Source organism: Ostrea edulis, chromosome 1 (assembly GCF_947568905.1).
Source record: "Ostrea edulis chromosome 1, xbOstEdul1.1, whole genome shotgun sequence".
Classification (NCBI taxonomy): domain Eukaryota; kingdom Metazoa; phylum Mollusca; class Bivalvia; order Ostreida; family Ostreidae; genus Ostrea; species Ostrea edulis.
The window spans coordinates 64,878,237-64,899,882 of record NC_079164.1 but is presented as its reverse complement, the minus strand read 5'-3'; the positions used below and the strand labels follow the sequence as shown (position 1 = coordinate 64,899,882).

The 21,646-nt window shown below is 34.1% G+C and overlaps 1 protein-coding gene and 2 pseudogenes across 1 annotated transcript; 2 read left to right on the top strand and 1 right to left on the bottom strand.

Annotated features, from left to right (window-relative positions):
- Positions 1-3,950: 3,950 nt before the first annotated feature.
- On the top strand, positions 3,951-6,881 carry LOC130048019 (uncharacterized). Its single transcript, XM_056144010.1, has 3 exons — positions 3,951-4,177; positions 5,674-5,802; positions 6,094-6,881. Exons 1-3 carry the CDS (start codon positions 3,951-3,953, stop codon positions 6,620-6,622), a joined length of 885 nt encoding a protein of 294 aa, XP_055999985.1. The 3' UTR covers positions 6,623-6,881.
- Positions 6,882-7,589: 708 nt separating this feature from the next.
- On the bottom strand, positions 7,590-11,730 carry LOC130052237 (uncharacterized; annotated as a pseudogene).
- Positions 11,731-15,918: 4,188 nt separating this feature from the next.
- Positions 15,919-21,028, top strand: LOC125675905 (uncharacterized; annotated as a pseudogene).
- Positions 21,029-21,646: the final 618 nt, after the last annotated feature.

The following is a 21,646-nucleotide window of genomic DNA, read 5'->3' as shown; positions in this document are numbered from 1 at the left end:
CTGAGAAGCCATGAAAGAGTGCTTGATGATGGATGATCCAATAAACTATACTGGAACATCAGAGGTTTCTGCAATACTTTAGGTATGTAGAAACCGACAACAAAACTTATATACAAACTGATGCCATAACAATAAACTATGATGCGCTAATACTATGCAGAATCACACATACTTACCATAGCAACCCCAGGTTTACAGGGGGAGTTATTGGACTGTACAACTTGGTTTTCCATTGCCCAGTTTTCGTAATGAGGTTTTATAGGCAGAGAAATATATATCTTGAACTATATGAAATATTTTACACAGTAATAGACATGTGATATGACAACAGCCGACAAAACCTCGCAAATGGTATCATATTCTCTCCTAATGAATGTCCCGCTTGATTCAATTGCCTTGCAAAAGAAAATTAGAAGACCAACTAAAGACTGCATTTCTTAGAGAGTTGTCTTCTCCCAACCCTTAAAATGTCTACACCATATCAACTTAAGACTCCACTTTGGTTTGATCAATGTGAATGATCTAATATATCGATTTCAAACCCTAAAACGCAGCCTTGTTGTTGGATCTGTAGTTATATTATATCTTCAGCTAAATGTTAATCTAATTTCTCAGCAATTGACGCAAATTATAACATTTGTGTGGTACTATCTTACCAACAAAATTGAAATCATACAGGTAATAATGACCAACGGAATCCCCACCAGGCTTATGTTGTGTTAACCAAGGAAGGATGTTTCCCAGCTTTTACAACTAATTGAGCATACCATTAGTTATAGTCACTATTCACGTTTACTGAGTCCGAAAGCAAGTCCCTACCTCAAAATAATGGCTGTGTGATTAGCGAAACTCTCGATTTTCATGAATATTATGAAATGACACAATCAACAATCACGAAAACAGATTTGATATTTTATTGTCTGCACCCACAGGTAAAATATTTACAAGTATTAACAGACCAAAAACTTGCAGATCACTCTTTTAGAAGTCAAGTATATAGCTATATACATTTGAACATGTATTAAGTGAGATTCATCTCTTAAAGGGACTGGTTCACGATTTTTGAACAAAATATTTTCTATTTTTGATGTTAGATATTAAAAGTATAACTCATTTAATGTTGACAACCAAAATTTTGACCTGAATGCAAGAATAAAAGCTATATTTTAGCCTTGAATATGTGATATGTAAACAAAGACTCGAGTCTTTTTATGTAAACAAACAACAAGTGAAATATCAATTTTGTAATGTAAAGCATCTTTATTTTGCATAGTCGCACATTTTAACTTTTAGATGACACATTTTACAGGAAGAATGCTTGAAATGTGAAAATTATCATAAACCTAGATCGATATCCATTTCTTTTGAAAATTTCGCAAACAATAGCATACCGCAATCTTTGTTTACAAAACAAATAATGAACTCTCTAATATCAGCTTCTGTTATCATGTATAACCTTATTTTTATGTGAATTTTTTAAAAACATATTAGACAGTAGATTTTGATCATTAAAAGTGAAAAATAAAATTTTGGGGAAAATCGTGAATCAGTCCCTTTAACAACAGAGGCTATGCTTGCAACTTCTGTATCAATAAACTTATTTCGATTGGCTATTGTGTCTTTTTTTCAATATTAATCTGCAATCCTCGCAATATTCTGCTACGAGCCACATGATGTTTTTGTTCTTCATTCAAACGCATTATGGGAGTTCCCCGATTGACTGATGTATCTAATTAACATTAATCCAAATAAAGTTTGGATATGTCACATAATACACAGGTGATTTAAAGAGAAATGCTTCTCAGATTGTCTGTCCGAGGTCAGCATCAGAAAAGAGGTCAATCCCGTAGTGCTTAAAAATTATACAGAATGGCCCCAATATCCCTAACCCTATCTAATTCAACAATATAATTATAACTATTTCTCGTAAAATAAAGGCATATATTTCATATAAGAAATATATAGTCTTAAGTTGTATCTTAAGAAACATCTTATAACCACGTTTAGACATACATGTATCTTCGGGTGTAAACCGAAGCTACATGCATGTTAGTCACGACGTCTTAAGTTAAGTTATATGCTAGTAGATCTATGTCGAAAAATATTTGTAGTAATAAATAACAATTCTGAAAAAAGGCAATTTGACATTCCTATTAAATTTAAACATGATGTCTTACTATCGATCAAAATCTATAGTTTATCACGAAAGTGCGTGTCTACGTACTGTGTTCATGCAATTTCACTTTGTAGTGATTTGACCCGCAAATGGTATAGAGTATTGATTTTCTTCGTGCCAATTTAGAATCATTCGTGCATTCAATACTAGTATATGTATCTATAGCCACGGGCACTGGAAGTTAATGTAAATATACAGTATGTGCATGTATAAAAAAGGAAGGGTAGGACACTCTCTTTGAGGCAAATTCGGGTTTGGGTAATTGTGGACATTTCTCAAACGGCCTGACGCGATGAATCGTTCACATATGCCTTACTTTCAATATCTGTAGGGTTTCTTTTCGTTCCAATGCCATTCATTCGAAGAAAAAGATGTTTTTACACCTCCAAGTGTCTAAGAATTTCGCTAGACTGTGTTATTTCCGGTTTAATCGTACTGAATTGAAAGGTAAGTTCTGATTGGTCAATGATAAAATTAAAGTCTGAATTGACACATGTTATCTAATCCATAAATACATATGTAGTAAAAATAATTCTCAGGATTATTACTTCATGATGGTATTAAAGACTAGTAGTTAAGTACATGGGCCATGTTTGTTTTTATAGTTCAAATATTCTTATCATTATTTCAGAACCAATAAGAATGACATTATAAACTTATAAATGTTTATTACATTGACCAATCAGAACTTGCATTTCGATTCGGTGCGATTAAACCGGAAGTAAGACAGTCTAGCGAAATTCTTAGACACTTGGAGGTGTAAAAACATCTTTTTCTTCGAATGAACGGCATTGGAACGAAACGAAACCCTACAGATATTGAAAGTAAGGCATATGTGAACGATTCATCGGGTCAGGCCGTTTGAGAAATGTCCACGATAACCTAAACCCGAATTTGCATAAAAAAGAGTGTCCTACCCTTCCTTTTTCATACATGCACATACTATATATTTACATTAACTTCCAGTGTCCGTGTCTATAGCCGTAATCCTTAGAGCAAGTCATGACATCAGGAAAACTAAGCCCAATTTTTTTCGAAACCGAACTTCAAACGCCCCTGAAAGAAGTTGAGAGAAATGAAAATATTCTTTTCTATAAACTTTCCTCTGTAACAACTAACAGTTATAAAAACGCGTCTGGGTATCCAACTGTTCCAACGTAAATTCGTGCAATTCTACTAGACATACCAGAAATGTCGATGAATTAATGGAGAATTGGACAACATACATGTCTCAAAATGTGATTTCTTTCGTTTGAAGAACGAATCAGACAGAAATCAATTTCTACTTGTTAATTGTAATGAACGGATTATTCCGGATATTTCAAGCTTTCAATTCGAATACCTGTATTTGTATGTTCAGTCATGCGGTTCAATAGAACCGGTTTTAATCGACTAACGATGTAAAATCAGTTTAGGACTACACTAGAGCTGATAACGCGTTTAAATTGTGCAAAATTACCACGACATTACGGGGTGGGGTGGGGGGTGGGGAGTCAGTCGGATCAGATGCTTCACGTAATTCTGAATTAGATGAATAAGCAAGCGTCCAATATAGAACACACTATGGAGATGCAATTGGATCAATTTAAAGAATAATTTCGCGGAGCCGCAAAGTTGAAAAGTGCTTATGATATCACCTGGAAGAATTCAGGTAATAAAGATCAATATTAACATCAATAGAAGGTTTGTGGGCGTTGAGTATTGGAGAATATGAATACTGAAAATAACAAATAGAAGCCAATGATATTTGTCAAAACGCAATAAACTTATGAAAATGTCCGACGCATCTCCCTGTGGCTGGAACACAGTTAAAAATTACATTTCCAACCCTCTTGCAGATGATGAAAAGCGCATTAAGAAGGCTGAAAATAAGGTTCTTGGAGAGAAAAAACAAAACGAAAAGCAAAAGTCTAGAAATAATTCATCTAAAGGTGTTTGTGGCTTTGCTTCATTCAATTTTCCTTTTCCAAGGAAGCCATTTGGTGAACCATCACCCTTTCAGTTTGGATTCCCCTGAATGTTGGGTGCGAGATTCCCCATAGGATGTTTCCACTATGGGAAACCAAATCATCAAAGAAAAGGTGTTCAGAACTCAAACCCAGCTAATAGGATGGAAAGAGAATCTAATTTTGTACAAGATGAGTATTCTACGGAAAATATCTATTTTGATATCTCACAATTTGGTTATTGTTAAAATGCAAAGAAAACAACAAACTTTGTGTAAGGGTTGTCTTAAAGCTAGTATTCAATTGTGTGTGTGTGTGTGGGGGGGGGGGGGGGGGGAGGGGGGGGGGGTGATGCATGCAAGTTTACTATTGATACAATTTATTTTGGGTACAGGATTCCATTTTATTCTTTACCAAAGGGTATATTCTTCAAGAGCAATGCTTCTGACGAATTTGTACGAGGTGCAATACTTTTAATTACCAACTCATTAGTTATCGCGCTTTGATGACTCTTGTGTTTCATTGGTAAGAAAATGCACAAATTTCGCGAGCAAGTGCGAGATTACTGGGACATAAAGGAAACGTTCATACCCCCCCCCCTCCCTGTTATTAAAGTTAAAGTACATGTTGTGTATTTAAATAAAATAGCCATTGGTCAAACTACTTAGATATTCTAACACTAGTTTATCAAGGATGTTACATGGATTTTTTTTAAACTCCACTACAAATACTTTAAAAATTCCAAACAACGATGTCCTCTGTCCTAAGTCCATCAATATTTTGTAATTTTCAAAATAGTTTAGATGCAGTTTGGAAACGCATTTGTTGTGTTAATTAATGTTATAAACGTCTTTCAAAAATGCAGTTTGGCAGATATATAACTTATTTTAAAATATTGGAAAATGAGGGGGGGTATATGTACGGGGGTGGGGGTACATGTTACATGTACGTATTATGTTCTGAAGAGCCATCTATTCTTAATATAACTGGAAAATTTATTTTGAACAATATATGACACTGTATTTGCGTGTTATTATGTGTTATGTAATCACTTCTTTCTTTACTAGTATATGTACAGTATTTGTATATATTTTCCTGCTGCCCCTTGATTGGAAAATAAATATGTTCTATGTACAATAAGCCTTTTCACGATAAATCTCGCACATGCGCACAAATGCTTCCGGGCGGCAACCTTCGATCATGTTTACGTTGGTTACATGAATTATAATGACAAAACTTTGAATTTGAACAAACTAAAGGTAAATGATCTGAGAAATCTGGCGGTAGATGTTGGCATTGATATTAAAAGAAAGAAAAAAGAAGAAATCATTCAGGAATTGCTGTTAAGTCAGACTGAAACTTCGATTTTAACACCGATCGTACAAAAAGACGCACTTGAATCTCCGCTAGTAGGATCGTTTCAGGACAGCTTACCACCATTCAACGTTGTTGTTTATGAAAGTCCGGGTTTCTCGTCCATCCCTACTATAACATTTAGTGATATCTACAGTTATATGATCGAAAGATCAACAATATATGGTGGTACAGTAGGACATCAGAAATGTGGCAGAAACTACATATTGGTCGTTTAACCAGTTCCATATTTGGTGATGTATTGAAAGCTGGACCCAATCCAAAGTCTTTGATCAAGCAAATTGTGGAGGGGTCTAGTCTTCAGAAGTAAGTTGTGATAGTTTATGACTTTATAATACATGGGCATACGTGTGTATATAGGTAATACAGAATACAAATACAGTGTAGCATAATATTAGAACTAAAATTATCATTATAATGTTATGAATGTAATACATTTATTATGAATGATAATATATGGGGATAAAAAGCTTTAATATATACAATGTACTTGATCGCCATGATGTATTTCTTTTGTCATCATTTTATTTGATATATATATATAATTAAAATTGTTCGGACCTTCTTTCCCTAGGTTAAAATTCTGTGTATTTATAGGTATGCATCTCTGCCACCAGCTGTTCAGTGGGGACAACAAAATGAGGCAAAGGCAAGCTCAGAGTATGTCAATCTGAAGACTGCCACAAAAAACAATTTTAAAGTTGAGGATACAGGTCTCACTTTGTGCACAGATAACTCATTTTTGGGTGCCTCCAGTGACGGGAGAGTTTTTGATGGTGACAGCATAGGTGTACTAGAGATTAAGTGTCCATACTCCATCAAGGGAACTCAAGTAACAACAATGGAAGTGAGTGAGATTGTTGCAATGGGATGTCCAACTGTTTGTTTAGAATATAGTATGGAAGGACCACGTCTCAAAAATAGCCACAAGTTTTATGCTCAAGTTCAGGGAGAAATGGCAATTATGCGATTACCATGGTGTGACTTTGTAGTATGGACAGAGGCTGCTCAGAACAATATTTGTATTGACAGAATATATTTTGATTCAGAGTTTGTGTCCCCTATGATGCCTAGACTTATTGAATTTTATATGCATCACATTATCCAGTTACAGAGCTCCAGATAATTTCTATTATTTATCTACTTTTAAGATTTTTAATCTGTTCAAATTCTGTTTTCCTGAGATATAGTCATAAGAGCAATGCCACTTTGAATTTTATTCTCCTAATGGATAGCAGTAATTCTTTTCCCAATTCAGAATTTGATAAACTTCATAATGCATATTTCTGCAAAGAATCCTCATCCTTAAATATCTGAAGCTCTGAAGTTACATTTACAATGTATCATTTGAACTTATTGCTTTATAAAAGAAAAGTCTGACAATAAAGTTGAAATTTCATCATACTTGTACATGTATATATATTTTTTATGCTCTTCTGACAAGAAAAACAATTGATTTTTTTTTTTAATTTGATTTAGATAACCACACATATCATTGTTTGTTGTACAGTATACAAATGCCAAATCATGCAATGATCAACATGCATAATCAATAATTCATTAATCAATAATTAATTAAGTTTTGAAAGAAATTATTTCATATAATCTATCCCAAATGTATCAACAAGTGTCAATATCTTTGAAGAACAGTTTCAAATGACTGCAAGTGTCATTTTTATCAGATAGCAATGAATTTCTACATTAAACTAAAAAATATTCATTTGCCAATCACAAACCAACTGGAAGCATACCATAAATATGCCAAGCATGGTTTATAAATATACATGAACAAGAAACGTGTAACATATGTACAGAAGTAGAGCTGTGTACTGATCACTTAAATGAAGCATAAGAATAATTTTCCCTTTAACAAATCTCACATTTAATATCTATTCAAGTTTTATGTCATGTTCCACCATAAATGTTTTGTTCTCTTAATTATCAAATTCCAAAAATAAAAAATATGTTGACATGAGTTCAATCACAATAATTAGTTTGATATCATTTTGAATTACAATTTGTCATTTTCGTCAGTCTGAAATCAATTAAAGCAGCACTTCCTATAAAAATACACTCATGTACATAAATGGAAATTAATTTGTAATTAATGGCACATCAAGATTTGTCAGCCAACAAATCACCTGGAAAATTTTTGTGACTAATGGTTGCAAATTTATAGGCATAACACCATCCAAAATATGGAAGTTTTTAACTCGACCTATACTCCTCTCTACATATATTCTTAATGAGGCTATCTCCTGTGTTTTGAAAACTTCATCTGTTGAAAATTGCGGACATGTACCTCTAAATGGAGGAATGTTCAAATTACATTTTCTATTTTCCAACAGATCTCTTATCGTAAAACCTTTGTCCGCCATAACACTCATTTTCATCTAACAGATCTATAATACCTGAATTAATTGTCAGTTCTCTGTCAGATACCTTACCTGGCCAACCTTCAGATACAAAAGAAATAACACCTGATGGTGTGATGCCAACAAGAAATTTCACAGTTGTATGATGTTTGTAGTTAGAAAATGTCATACTCTGATTTACAAGACTAGAGGATTTCTGTATAAAAAGTTCTGTACAGTCGAGTATAACTCGAACAGATGAATACTTTGATTAAAAAGATAATGGCATTGTTCTGTCAATGATATCACGTGTAGGAAATGGATTTAAAGATTTCAGTTCACATGCAAGTAAAAAAATCCAGGTGGCAAAATATTTGGAAAAAGTACTGTCTGATATACCAAATCTATGGGCAATATCAGAGGTAAACAGTCCTAGTCTAAGAAGGACAGCAAGTAACTGGTCAACCAGCTTCAATGACCCCTTAGACTTTCTCTGTCTGTCTGCTGTCAGGTATGTGTTGGAGCCAATCCAGTACCTCATTCTCTCTGCCTTTGGCCTGATGGAGCTATATTTAAAAAAGGATTAAATTATGTATTAGGATTATACAGCAATAGAAAAACATGCAATGCAGATCTATATTTGAATGATGTAAAACTTAGCGAAAAGTAACTAAAATTACAAAGCTATGTACCACTATGTTCAAATGTGACTAAATTTGTATGCCTACTTGAAAAGCCACATAAACACTGCAAAAGAAGGCAGCCCAGTGTAAAACTTTGTCTTGGCATCATCGTTGGCAATCTTCTATACATTCCAAATGTATCTGGAGCGTTCTCTCTTGAGGTCGTCTAACTCCTTCTTCAAGGCAAGGTTCTCCTGTAGCAGAGGGTCAGGGTCACACTGTACACCTGTAATTAAAAGATAACATTAAGGATTGAGACCAGACAGATGGGTGTCTGATGACAAATGTAAATTTGAATAGTTTGGTCAAGAAAGGACACAAAACAGTGGTGGGAGAGTCAAGAGCCCCACAAGTTACCCGACAATGACCAGTATACACTAAAAAGTATGTGATTACTGATGTTTCTTTCATGAAATAGTTTATGATTTATAGATTTTATTTAATTTAATCTCTCATTTTTTGGGGGGTGGGGGTCTTGACAACAATAATTATAGTAGACCTCATTCATATTTTCGTAAGACATTGACTTTTGATCTGGTCAACATGTTCAAAATTCAAGCCTAAACAATTAAATTCTGTATCTATATTCAATCATTTTTAAAACCTCTTTGAAATGTTAATATTTTCTTTTTTTCATGTGTACCTTCATCTTTCAAAGTCTTTATATCAACATCATCAAGAATCATATTCTCATCATTGTTTTTGTTGATGTCTTGTATACAGTCGGGTTGTGATGTATAATAGCTATGTGAGTAAAGACTGAAGTCGTGGCGTTTCTGCATCGAAAGTCTCTCTGTTCTATCCGTCTCGTTGATGTCCTAAAAAAATGTTTTAATCATTTATATGCAAGGTGAAGATAACGAACAGTGATCAATCTTATATATTATATATGGTCATAATATATAAAACATATAATGCAGTTAAATTGTGATGTAACTCAATGTGAATAATTTTATCACAGTAGCTAACTCAACTGTCATTTCACCTTACAATATGACGAGAAAAAAAACAAAGTCAAACAACATGAGCGTTCTTTCATAAATTGTTATTCTTACAATTTGAATCAAATTTTAGGTTAGATATTGACCAAGGATGTACAGCAACTGGCTATTAGTGAGTCATCATTTCACTTTATGACTATTTATTTGCCAAATGTCTTTTTTTTTTTAAAAATTATTGCAACATTATCATGGGTCATAGCAACTTTTGGATAAAAAAAATACAGGAAAAATAGGATTTTATCATCAGAAAGTAGGACAAAATAGGATTTTCTAAAAACGAAAATATGACCTTTATAGGACAAATTTATTAACAATAGTTTTTAAAATTTGACAGACTCCACCTCCCCTCACATCTGTCCACAATTACCTTGATCACTCTTTACTTTAGAATATAAATAATTGAATTTCCAAAGTTACTAGTGTGGTGTTTAGTTTGGGACAAGTGGAACATAAATTGTAAATTTCGGGACTCCTGCACCTCTGAGGCCTTAGGGGTGGGACAAAAACTGCTAAATATTTACCAATTTCAAAAAAATTCTTTTCTACAACCACGCATGTGCAAGACAAATGATGTAGAGCAGAAAGGCTACTACTAAAATTGTAAATTTCATGATTCCCTGGGTAGAGAATCTGACCCCAGGCCCAGGGTAGGGTCAAACATAGTATATATATTGTTTAAGTGTAAACACTTAATTATATCATTGATACTAAATTGAAACTAAATGGATATTTTGGAAAGAAAAGATATTCCTTTACCAAAATTGTAAAATTGATGATCCCAGGGATAGGGGTTTTGGTATCAGAGTGGGACCAAAATGGCCAGTTATTAAATGTCAGAACATAAGGCATTAAGTACTGTTTCAATTCTTTTCAAATTTGGTATGAGACATTGTAAATTTGAGACCAATTCTTTATGACATTATAGTAATTTGAAGTTCATTTTTTTTCTTTGGTGATTTCATAAATCAATTTCAAGCATCAAAGCATCAGCAGAAAATTTGAACAGTTTTAAAAAATTAAGAGAAGAAGAAAAAAAAAACTGGACAAAGTGACCTCACAATTAGTTTTCAATGAAATACATAGTGAAAAATGGAATGACTCACTTATGGCCATACACTGAACAGTATATATACATGCATATATATGAATCTATATATTAATTCACATAGATTACAAAAAAAAAAAAAGCACATTGATTTCTATTTTATTAATAAAGAAGAACGAAGAGACTTTGGACAGAACTCATTTATCCTAATGAATTCATTCATCTCTACGTCAATGCGACAATAGTTAAAGATGTACGTTCTACTTGTGTAAAGTCATCTTAGAGTAAACATTCAAATCACCTGAAGTAAATTCCTTTTACTGTGTCTTTTCTCTCGAGCAGCCTGTGTCTCGGATGGTTCCCTTATCTTATACGAAAACAAAGTCGGGCAATAGTTGATGTCCGTGGGGTCGTCACTATGCCAAGAATCAACAAAATGCTCAGAGTATACCCTACTGTACTCATTTGGGGCCAAATTATTTCTGTTTATTGTCTTGATCCATGCGGCTCGCTTTCTTCTGTCTTTGCGAAATCTGAAAAAACTTACACCTTTCTCTTTTGCTTTACTTCCTTGTCGGTTCGAGCATTTAAATGTAAAACTTATACGGTACCAATTTTGATGCACCAGATGCGCATTTCGACAAATAATGTCTCTTCAGTGATGTTCAACCGAAATGTTTGAAATCCGAAATAAGTATGAAGCGTTAGAGCTTAATATAGCCAAAAACAGCGTGCCAAAAAAGTGGAGCCAAATTCGTCCAAGGATAAGAGCTATGCATGAGGGAGATAATCCTTAATTTTGAAATGAATTTCTAAATTTTATAATTTTGAAATGAATTTCTAAATTTTATTACAGCAATTAAATATTCATCAGTATTTTCAAGCTAGTAACGAAGTACTTAGCTACTGGGCTGTAGAGACCCTCGGGGACTAACAGTCCACCAGCAGAGGCCTCGACCCAGGGGTCATAATGTAAAACTTATACGGTACCAATTTTGATGCACCAGATGCGCATTTCGACAAATAATGTCTCTTCAGTGATGCTCAACCGAAATGTTTGAAATCCGAAATAACTATGAAGCTTTAGAGCTTAATATAACCAAAAACAGCGTGCCAAAAAAAGTGTTAAATACAACGCACTGAATGACCATGATTTGTTGCCAATATAAACATACAATGGAACGTGGATGTTGCCGTTCAGAAGTGTTTATGCGCATGTGCGAAGTACAGTCCCGCAGTTATCGTGAAAAGGCTTATTACAAAGTCCATGCCATATGAACCTGTCCTAATTGTATAAGATAGAATGTCTTCATAGTCTGACAGAATAATTTTAATAACATATAAATCCCATTAATTATAAGAAATGTTGTGTTGGATGTGCATATAGGTTTTCCCTTCATGGTTCTTCTTGCGATTGATGCTTTATATCGGTCAGATTTGGCAGATTTAGTACCTGCGCTCCTTCACATAGTTCAATAAGTTCGTCTGGTTTCTTGTAAGAATAATCAATTCCTAAATTTGATTTTAGAGTTTTAATCAGTGTTGTGGTTTGGAGTCGGTTATAATGTGTATTCGATACCATAATTTATCTTGCGTATATGCCGCCTAGGTAATGTTTACGTACATGGATGTTGTCCCAGTAGCACAACTTTACGCGCCTTTAATTTAAATGGTTTGATCTCAGAGGAATATGAAGTGCCTTTTGTTAATAATCCTCTTTCTGTTTTCCTGAATTCAAGTACCATGATATAAGAACAGCTTTGCTATATGTAGATTAGAACAAATGGTGTTTTAAGTGCATATCATCATATAGATATTTTCCAAGATCATGGGAAATTCTTGGGATTTTCTTGGAATTTTGATGGTGTTACGCGTAATTTTCATTTCAATATTTTCCCGTTTGGTCTTACTTCTGCACCATACATTTTCACCAAACCTTTTTTTTTAATTGGCTCTTTTTGGACATATATTATCATATAAACAGGATGTTACATGCAACTTCAATATTTCAACATACATATTAAACACTGTGTGAAAATTAATAGCAATATTGTACAATTACTTTGAAGATAAAGAGAGACTAGTACATGAAATATGCATAACTAATTCATTTAAGGAAGATACATCTTGCATTGAAATTATTTTGTCTTCTATCGTTTTCCATACTTGGTTATAATAATCAAGATTTCTTCTGCCACAATAAATTGATTTTTTAACGAACAGTTTTCTTCTCAAAAATTGCAAAAAATTATATAAAGAAGGGCCACTGTGCCTTGTATCTGAATTAAACACAAATTGTATATAATATTTAGAAAGCAGTATACAATAATTCAGACTTTCACACTTTTCTTCATAAAATCCAAATATTATGTCTTGATAAGAGATATCATTTATATTAAGTCATGTTTAATCTATTCCACGAAGTTTGTAAATGCTTCCAATAAGTACCAACATATTCACAAAAGTAAAACCTCTGCTCTATTGTATCTAAATGTCCACATAATATACAAGAAGGTGATGTTATAATTTTCATTGCATACAGCAATTTGTTGTGTGCTAAAAATCTGTGACTTAATTTATATTGAAAAGATTGTAATGATGTTTCCATTGATATTGTGAAAGGTAACTTGTAAATACTCTCTAACTCTTGCTGTGTAAATTTTGAATGAAAAATATTTTCCCAATTTGGTATACATGTTTGCAATTCTGCTATACTTTCCATCAAAATCCAGTAAAAATCTTTACAAGTCATATTTGATATGGGACTCCTATTATCATTGAAACTCAGTATAAGTGTATTTCTATTTATAAAAGAATTATCATTTTGTCGAATATGCTTTCTCCAACTGTAGGGTATTGCATTTCTTAAACAATAGTATTCAAAAAAAGAAGAAGATATGTTTAAATTGTGTGTTTCACTTAATTTTTCATGGCTAAACTTTCACCAAACTTACTAGGTCTTGGATCATGAAATGGCGTAGCGAAGGGAAGAAAATTTTGATGTAATTACATGACGATTTTGGTTGTCATAACGGGTATGTAAAAGCGTGTGAAATGTCCATACACTTTACAAGTTTACTTGGATATGCTGTTATCAGGTTTTATACCAAAGGCTAAAAGTAAGAATTTTTAAGCATATTTTTGAATTGTGAACGGGATACTATCCATATCCTTACACGATTAAACAAAGATTCAGATATGATTCAGAAAATCCACCTGTAAAGGTAAGATGTATAGCTAGTTTGGTTGGTCAGATAATTTCGATTTCTGTCGCAATTGATAGTGTTTCTCAACATATGAGTAAATGTCTTAGCATTGATACGTTATCTGCAACATTCTGGAATAGCATGATATTTTTGTCTGAAGAAAGTATTTATCAAATTTCATTTTCAAAAAATACATTTATTTAGAAAAATTTTAAATGGCAAAAAAATGAAGTGTACTTCAAGTTCCATTAGGATTGATTATACTGACGCAAGTGAGACATGATTTGGTGGTTATTGTCTACAGACAGGTAACGCAGTTTCCCATGGTGTATGAGAGGAATATGAGAGATAGAGCAGCTAACTAGTGGCTGTAGATAGGGTCTTATGCTCCTTATTGCCCTTATTGGAAGGAGTAAATATCAAATGGTTCACAGATTATACAACAAAGGTTGTGTCTATTGTAAGAAAAGGGAGTATGAAAACTTTTAACAAGAAAACGCAATGAAAATATTTGAAATTTGTCTTGAATACAAAATCCGTTTAGAGATAAAACGGATTCCAAGGAATATGAATGATTAAGCACATTATCTAAGTCGTATTGTTAATTTTGATGATTGGGGATAGCTCAAAGTCTCTTTGATGAAAGTTCTCGTGAATGGGGTCCTTACGACATAGATTTATTTGCTTGCGATTATAATGCAAAGTTGACAAATTTTGTTTAACATTTTGATATCTTTTTATGTTTGCAGTGGATGCTTCTACCTTGAAATAGACAGGTTGGGATGCCTGGATAGTTCCTCGAATTTATTTTTATTCCTAGGGATTTAGAATATAACAGTGCGACATTTAACTCTGGACACGACAAAAGTCCCGAGTTTCGCCAACCATTTTATTAAGGATGCAAATAAACTCTTTACAAAAAAAAAAGATGGGATTTTATGTTCACAAGACATGCACCAACATTTACACTTGTAACTATTGTAGTTTTTAAGATATTTCACCTGAAATCAAAAAATCCCATGGGATTTTTAGTGACGTATCAGTCCTTGTACTACAGTAGGTTTTTCCCCCATTAGGAGATGGTACAGAATATGGTATATACCCACACTATTATTAATCCAGACAACCGGTTCCTGTGAACATATTAACACCTGCCGACCTATGAAGGGTTGTAAATAGTGAATGTGAGCAACTGCATGTGAATGAGTATTTCATACTGTTCTTGTCTGTTTGTTGCAATAATATAGTCCCATCCAAATTTATACGGATGTTTTTGTGAAAGGGTTATATGTATATGTTAAAATTGCATGGGAAAAGGTTTAGTAAAGCAGAGCTCTAATATCCTATATTATTTCTCATGTTTGTTTTAGACATTTATTCACAAACACATACATGTAGGCATACATATAGGAGCTTATAATTACTATATATATTTAAAAGTTAATGTCATTCCTTGGCTTGTAAGTACATTTTAAGAATCATGACAAACAACACTTTTTAAGATACAATTTTCTGTTTTATTGTTATATTCATGGAATAAAAATCCTCATCCTGTGTTTTATTTGGGATATTTATTCCCATTTATGCTGAAATAGGATATTTACTGCCATTTCATGTTCATTATGGGACATTTCCTCCTATGGGACATTGTATCCCATATTAAGTTTAAATATGGGAGTTAAAATCCTATGGAAGAAATTATATTTTTTCTCCCATGGGATTTTGGTGGGAGTCAAAATCCCCCAAGTGGGATTAAAAATACCACCAAAATCCCATGGGATGGGTGCCAAGAACGACCAAACAATCAGTATTACAAGTCAGACAGCATTTGACCCAGTGATAGGTTGTATTGGCGAACTAGATTGTTATGACGACCATAGAATTTGGGACATGCTGACTTTAAGGTAGAGATGGATAGCTATCACGTGATTGACGTAATGCGCAGATCTACACGCGCTGTTTTTTCGGAATTATCAACGCCATCACATATCGATCATCTTTTACACAAAGCGTCTATTGCAAGCTCCAGTCAGCTCAGTATATTCCGTTACGCTACAACTCCAATATCATTCGTAGGGGAAAGTAGTCCCGGAGAATTTGACGCTGTACGGAGTTTGCGTCTATTGTTACAAGATGGTTGAAGAAGCAGACGTATCGGCATCGAAAGAATTTGCGCGATTGAATGGCAAGTTTACATCGAAAAGTAAGTCGTGGAGGTCATCCAGACTAAAAACTATTAATAGTCACAGGAATGTAAGAGAAATTAAGGATGACCATGAGTACAGTTTTAACGATAATACTCCGTGTCCGCCTGTCCCATCATCGGCATCGGTTTCTGTGCCTGAAGTAGCTGTAAGTCTAGACGTGAAGGATGATACTGGAGAAATTAAATGGCATGATGGCAGGAGAGTGATAGAACTGAAGCATCTTGCTGATCAGATGCAGTGTAAAGAATGTGGGTCACCTCTGCACTTGTCCGATATCACGTGCGAGACACGGTACGGGCTGGGGAGCGTTTTCAATATTTTGTGCAGAAATTACTTGTGTGGCCATGTCAGCCAAGTATCCACTGGAAAGAGAAATAACAATGGTGCTTTCGATATGAATACCAAAGTGGTCATAGGTTAGTATATAAAATTCAACACCCCATTCAATAATAATTACAAGCTTTAGCCTACCACGTACATGACTGTCCCAAGATTAGTAAATTTTGTCAGCATAGTGTTATAAGATTTTAAAAAGTAGTTCAAAAGTTCTTAAGTTTTACTCTTCAATAAAATAAATCAATTATTGTAAACCTTGATCAACTACATGTACAACTGATGCAATATACATGAAAGGTGAAGATGTTACATAGTATATAATCAGAGATATATTTCTCTGATATAATGTGTGTATGTAAAAATAGGTCAGAGTATTTGTCATATTTATGCATCTTCATTTTTTTAATATTCAACTTTGCATTTAGAGGGGTGAAATTTTAGATTCTGATGACTTTCAAAAGTTTTTTAAGCTGTTCATGTCACATAATTTCATTAAAAAAGTAACCTCTAGACCAAAAGTGATTTAGAGATTAGTGTGCACTCTTACTTTGCCATGCCTTATTTCATTATTATTTAAATTTTTCAATAAGGTAAGAAGAACTTCAATGTGCTGTCTGTTAGTAAAATGGAATAGCAAATATAATCATGATACTGAAAAATCTAAAATGGCAAGTGTGACAGACGCACTTTGAAAAACCTGATATAGAAAAGAAAAGTTAATGGATCAACTATCTTATTGTAATATAATCTTAATAGGATGCTTTGTACCATTCAAATCAATGTCTCCACCCACCCACCCACCCCCTCCATGTTACCTAACTATCCTTTTCTTACATAGTTTGCATCAAGAATACTTAAACAAGCCACCTTTACATTTGAGATTAAAATTATTTTTCAACCCCTAGCAGACTCTAACAATATGTGCCAATTTTTAGGGTACTTGATTTTGTATCATTGCTATATCAGAGTTTTGAATTCTTCACATTTGAAGAGACGTCTCTAATTACAATCACTTTGATGATTATGCAATCTTTGTTTTAAGTCTAATCAATCTATATAGTCTTTATTTACTCTTATAGGTATGGTTCCCATGTTGTGAACTTTTTAAGTGCTTGTAACATCCCACCAATAGATCCAAGTACAATAAAGAAAAAGGATAAAGAAATCCACCAATCCTTTTATAGGCAAGCTTCAGAATCTTGCAGTTCTGCATTAGCTTCGGAGTATGAAGCTGTTCAGCAACATGAACTAGAGTGCAGTTTTGATGATCGATGGCAAACCAGAGGTTCTGGGTGGCAGTATAGCAGTAACTCTGGTATGTAAACAATCTTTATTATGATTTATAGTAATATGAACATAAAATATGAAACAGGAACTTCACAAATTAAAATTTGGTTTGGGTAGGGGAATACAAACCTTAAAGTAGAAGAGGGGTACAAAACACAAAATTTTGTCTCAGTAATTTTAGTAACAGATAGACTTTAGTTGAATGCTTGACTAAATTTTCACCCAAAATGTCAAACTTTTGTAGAGAAGTGGTAATTAAAATTGGTTTGTAATATGATTTAAGTTAAAAATCTGATTTTGCTATCATTATCACCTGGCATGGGGGCTCTTTCATTCTCCTGCATTCTGCCTCCATTTTAAATGGAACACCCATATTGAATGGAACACAGTGAAAGGTGACTGGATCACAGTCCCCGAATGACCCCCACCCCCTCTTTCCCCTCCCTTTGTCTACACCAATGTATATACCCATTTTATAAATTGATTAGGCTGCATTGTTCCGATTTGACACCTTGGATCTTGTAGGTAGTATGTGCTATTGGTTAAAGTCATAGAAATATTATATACAATGAAATTTCATGTATTTTAGGGCACGCTAGTCTTGTAAGAATACAAACAGGGAAAATTGTTGACTTTGATGTACGGACCAAAATGTCCAGCACCTGTCAATACTACTCCGGAAGGAACGAGACAGTCCCTAATCACAATTGTAACTCAAACTGGAGAGGTATTTTATTGTTTTATTAACAATATGCATTATATGATATTGAAATATTTTCGGAGAGTTTTGAATATTATTGAATTGAAGGAAAATTTGGAAAGTTATTCAAACCATTTATTTTTTTTATTAGGATCTAGTAAAGCCATGGAGCCAGACATGGCCTCAACCATGTTGAAAAATCTTCGATCCAAAGGCTATGACGTTAAAACTTTTCATGGGGACAGTGACTCTACAACAATGGCCAGACTAAAACCAGATTTCAAAGATTTAAAGAAGAACAATGACAATGGCCAGACTGTGTATGTGCATGTGGAACACAGTGAAAGGTGACTGGATCACAGTTTGAAAAATCTTTCCAAGGACCTTTATAAACTCTCTCACAAACACAAAGAACTGAAGCCAGCAGGAGTAATTCCTTATTTAACCCGGTGCTATATGTACCCAATGTCCAGTAAGTGTGCTACAGCAGAGGATCTTGCAGAGAAGTTGGATATAATTGTACCACATGTGTATGGAGACCACTCCCTTTGCCAATCTGCATCGTGGTGCACTTACAGTACCCGCAACGTTATTCTTGACATGATAAACGATAGAACACGATACACGAACGGCTCCATGGCTTTACTCAAATTTATGGCAGTACAATTAATCACTGAAGGGTTGCTGACTTACTCAGATGAAAATCAGACCTCAAAATTTCCTATTTTTTACTCGCCATTAAAAATGCCCAAATCAAAACAGTAAAATTTTCAGGGGTTGAAATTTTTATTAATTGTGGTACTGACTACATATTCATTCTCATCTCTTCAAGACAAAAAAATAATAATGATCATATGACTTGAAAAATAAACCTTTAGGACCTAAATATATATGTATTTTATCTACCATTTTAAAGTGAAGTAATATCATTAAGGAAATGCAGAGATTTTTGGGAGTGAAATTTCATTTCCTGACCATTGACATTGTGCTTTATACCATTTTCTTTGTCTCAAAGATACGAGAAAGCATATGTAATCAAATAATTTTAGTTTGACAAATAAAAATTGTATGTCTCAAAACCTTAAATATATGTTTATGACGCTATTCCGATTTATTCAAATACATGTGATTTTGTATTGCTTATAGGAGTTGTGAGATTGATCACTGTTCGTTATCTTTGTCTCTTGTCCTTGCTCTTCCTCACCACATTAAGGATAGATTTCAAGGGTATTATTTGTGTTTACTTCTTTTGTTCATATTGAACTCTAAGTAGTCCTTTATATGTATAATGCATGTAATTCATTTACAGGAGCTTAATGAACTCTGCATGTCTGTGTAATGAGTTCAATATTTGCACAGCAGTTGCACCTCGACATATTGTATTTACAGATCAACAAAGATGCATTATTGCCTGGGAAAATAACACAGAAGAAGTCAATGGCCAAGGATAAAAGAAAGCTGTGGCAGAAAAGAAATAACTCCAAAATATCCCAAAATGTAGACGGTTGCTTTTAAACGTAATTAACTGATCAGATAAGGAAACCCAGACATTCACATACTACCTAATCAACATCTTCTGAACTATCTAGGGTAGGACTTTAATGTTTTGTATATCATTTTTTATGGCAAGATGTCAAGTTTCATCAGGCCAAAAATTAAAATGGATTTGTTTGATCTACTCCAACCGACCCATCAAATTTGCCCAATTAGTGGATCATGATCAACTAGAAAGAAAGAATGAATGAATGAAAATACAGTATTTTGCAACATGAGTTATCTCCCTGTACTCGCAACCTTATAACCTATTGTAGTAACATATTTTAATTGTCACCATGATGTGCTGTCAGAAACGTACAGTGTATACATACATGTTTACAATTTATAATCAACTGAAAATAATTCACCAATTTCAGAAAAAAGAATGCCCAGCATGATACAGCTAAAGCACTTAAGGAGGGACAGACTTATCAAAGCAACATATGTGCTTCTGATGCTCCAGACATAGAGTCCATTCCACCTATACAGTCTCTATCTGATATGCAGAACTTTGTTGTCTTTGACATCAAGCAACAGGACTGTCTTGATCTTCAGATATCACACAACTGTCAGCCTATGATGGAAAGGAGTCTTTCAATGTTTACATTGACCCTCGACAGCCAATCAGCCAGAAAGCAAGTGAGATTACAGGACTATCATACTGTTTTCATAAGAATCAGATGTATCTCAATGGAAAAGAAGTTAGAAGTGTCAGTCTCCATCAAGCATTGCTAAGTTTTTTAGATTTTCTGAAATTGAAGAACCGTCCCGTACTTGTAGGCCACAATATTGGATCTTACGATATCCCTATTTTGTCAAAGCTACTTTTGGAATTTGGACTTTTATCAACTTTTCTTCAGCTTATCAGTGGATGTATAAATACATTGAAAGTCCCAAAAAAGGAAATAATATCAATTACAAGCAGACCACCCTTATCAAGAAATTGCTTGATATAGAGTATGATGCACACAACGCATTGAAAGACTGTAGCAAGACGCCTTGCAAACTCAGGACTTGGACTGGACCATCTACACCTTGCTTTCAAAAGAGATCCAGATCATGGTGTGAACAGTGTTTTAGTAGAGCGTGGTTTTAAAGGGAGGACTGTTTGTGTCATCAAAAGTTTCTTTCAGGACATGTCTCCTACAGAGGAATAGAAAATGTGATAGTCTGCTATGTAAATGATGCTTTTTTTTTTTTTTTTTTTTTTTTTTTTTTTTTTTTTTGGTTTGTAATTATAAGATACTGAAAATTGAGGAAATATCTGTAAGATAACATTTTTAGATCACCTGAATTGAAAGTTCAAGTGAGCTTTTCTGATCACCCATTGTCCTTCTTTGTGTCCATCCATCTGAAACATTATTGTTTTTGTACATTCGGTATGTCTGTCTGTCAGTCACAAAATCTGTACATTTATTATACTGTAGCGGTCCGCCGGGTTCGATCGCCGGTGGCCAGTTACCTCAGTTGGTAGAGCACCTGACTAGAAATTCATGGGGCCCGGGTTCGAATCCCGGTCTGGTCCGTTGCATTTTCTTCCTTCCTGTTACATTTGGTGTCGTAGACCAGCCCCTGAAACTGACAGGTGAAAATGCCTGCCAGGGGATAAAGATCCTGGGTTGATGTCTTCAGGTGTGAGACATTAAAGGAGGGAGGAATGTAGCGGTCCGCCGTATTCGATCGCCGGTGGCCAGTTAGCTCAGTTGGTAGAGCACCTGACTAGAGATTCAGGAGGCCCGGGTTCGAATCCCGGTCTGGTCCGTTGCATTTTCTCCCTTTCTGTTACAATACATAT